Source organism: Penaeus japonicus, unplaced genomic scaffold (assembly GCF_977035675.1).
Source record: "Penaeus japonicus unplaced genomic scaffold, GWHDUDI00000001_assembly GWHDUDI00000011, whole genome shotgun sequence".
Taxonomy (NCBI): domain Eukaryota; kingdom Metazoa; phylum Arthropoda; class Malacostraca; order Decapoda; family Penaeidae; genus Penaeus; species Penaeus japonicus.
This window is the reverse complement of record NW_028234413.1, coordinates 40,286,303-40,288,802: the sequence shown is the minus strand read 5'-3', so window position 1 is coordinate 40,288,802 and position 2,500 is coordinate 40,286,303. Positions and strand designations below refer to the sequence as shown.

Sequence of the window (2,500 nt, the reverse complement as noted above, 5' to 3'; positions counted from 1 at the left end):
GGCTCCGCCCCGACCTCATCAACAGAGAGAGTCAGTGTTCCTGCCCTAGGAGCGTTGATGGATCTACTTGGGTCCCCGTCTTTCCAGTCTGCTTCGAATCAGCCGTCTATCCAAGGGTCGAAGCCTGTTTCGAATCAGCCGTCTGCGCAAGGGTCGAAGCCGGTTCCGAATCAGCCGTCTGCACAAGGGTCGAAGCCTGTTCCGAATCAGGCCTTTACACAGGGAGAGAGGCCTGTTTACATCTTGGGCGGAAACTAACTAAAGGAAAAGACACGGAAGGACAAAGGAGAAAAAAAGGGCTGTGTTGGAGACAGGATATAAGGAAGATGTTCAGTGTCTGATGATACTATAGATATAAAGAGCGTATGGACTATGAACTTCAAACATTCCGAAACTTGGGTGTCGTTATATACAATAGTGTCGGTGTGATTGGAGTTGGTGATATCAGCGAGACATTTATCTCGTAATCGTCCCCTGCGTTCTGTCTGCTTCGTAGATTAAGCTAAATTGTAATTAATATTTAAGTTTTTAATAATCGTTTTTATGATTTTTTATAGATTTAAGGAGTCGGTTTTAAGAGATGTTTTATTATTTAGTGAACCATTTTAGTTTTATGATGTCTTTGGTGTTACACATGGCAAAAATGCTATGATTTAAAAAGTTTTATATGTATCATTTTCTCTTAATATACTACAAAATTTAAAAGTATTTATTTCTACCATTCGAAATAGTTTACTGCTGTTATCAAGCGCCCGTTCACACTGCTGCAATTTTCGTAACTCGACATACACATTCGTAAAATGGCCGTTCGTGTATTTCCCTGTATTTCAAATACTCGAAAACCAACGCTTATATCGTCCAAAATTTAATATAAGTGCAGAGATCAATCAGCAAAATACAGGTAATCTAATACATGTATAAATTACGGAAATGAAGTAGTTTACCAATTCACAAAGCCATTTGGAAACTGATGTGAAAAAAAGGCAATATATAACCGTTTTCTCCCTTTCCTCCCTAAAATCCTCCAACATTCTTAATTTCTTTTGATACTTCGGAATTTGTTTATTAGATTAGATTTAAACTACAAAATGCAATAATCCTTATGTAAACCACATTTCTCTCTAAAGGCGTCTTTTAAGACTGATGTGGTCAATGCGATTTTATTGAACCAGGAGCAAGAGGCATTTAGCTGTAGTGACGATATTTTCCTGTTCAAGGATGTGTTAGCTGTTGGGTGTAATAAAGCGATTCTCACATCACAGGTATATAATGAGTATATCTATGATAAATGCAATTTACAATGCAACAAAAGTAATATTAAAAAAAATATATATATATGTCCGAAAATGCCAAATATTTCCTGATTTTTATTATTTCAAGCAGCTTTAATAAATAGTGATAAATAATTTCCTTGGATTAAATTCATTCTTGAACTCGTAAGAAACTGAATTTACTTAGTGCTATATATGGAAAATAAATATATGAGAACAAAGAGCGTACTAGATGCATTTTTGTATCTATTCTTACTATAGACTGTTAATCTAAGGCTAATATATTATCGTTACAATCAGAACAATAAGTTTGATTTTTGTATACATTTTGATGGGCAGCAAGCGGTCTCTTCAGAAAAAAACTTCAGAATGATTAAAAGTTGGCCATTTCTCTTGTCACACAACCATGCTAAGATAAATAAAATCGATGACTCATGTAAAAATAATTAAATATCAAAGTTCAGGTCAGTTACAGTGATAACCATTAATTCTAGCAAGTAATGTGTGTTGTGTAATATTTATTTTTAATAATACTTCTGCAATGCACATATATTTTTATTCAATGGCCAGGAACGTGAAAAGTCTACCCTTATGCGAGGATAGTTTTTGTGAAAATATTATGAAAATATAAAGTATACGACATCTAGTGAATAAGCAAAAATATTAAAAGCCTAGATTTTTTTTTGGTTTTAATTGATGTGTCAGGAAATGCATTATATTTACACAAATTAGATCTATTAACTGCCTGCTAATTATGCTTAAAGAAGCAGAAAGCTAGCATATTCAACTGCACTTCACAAATTTAATCATAAAATCAAAAGCAAAAAAAAAAAAAAAAAAAAAAAAAAACTTGTGGGAATAATATTTTCTCTGGTATGTAAGGAAGTCACATATTCTATCTAACATAAACTCTCCTCGGCCCGAATACCTAATAAATTTCAAAATGTTTTTATTAGAGAAAGAAACAAATAATCATAGAGATAACTATTTAAAAGACGCACCACAGGGACACAGGTTCCTCTGTGAACCGTGACAACTGGTTTTGTTCGAGCGGTACGACATTCTTGCTGTCGTACGCCTGGCAGTATCTAGACTCCGCCCACCAAATTGAAATGATTGCTAGTCGGTGACGCAGCAGAGAGCGACTCATATTTATTTATTTGTGTAGGTAGTTAATCTCTCTCTCTCTCTCTCTCTCTCTCTCTCTCTCTCTCTCTCTCTCTCTCTCT

The 2,500-nt window shown here is 34.6% G+C and overlaps 1 protein-coding gene across 2 annotated transcripts in view; it reads left to right on the top strand.

Annotated features, from left to right (window-relative positions):
- The window catches only part of LOC122255993 (uncharacterized), a 23,820-nt gene extending 23,115 nt beyond the window's left edge, over positions 1-705 (top strand). For both annotated transcript variants that reach the window (XM_086542048.1, XM_086542050.1), the window contains exon 11: positions 1-705. This exon is cut by the window's left edge and continues 2,369 nt beyond it. In XM_086542048.1, the coding sequence (XP_086398174.1) occupies positions 1-258 (258 nt within the window). In that variant the 3' untranslated portion in view covers positions 259-705.
- The last annotated feature ends 1,795 nt before the right edge of the window (positions 706-2,500 follow it).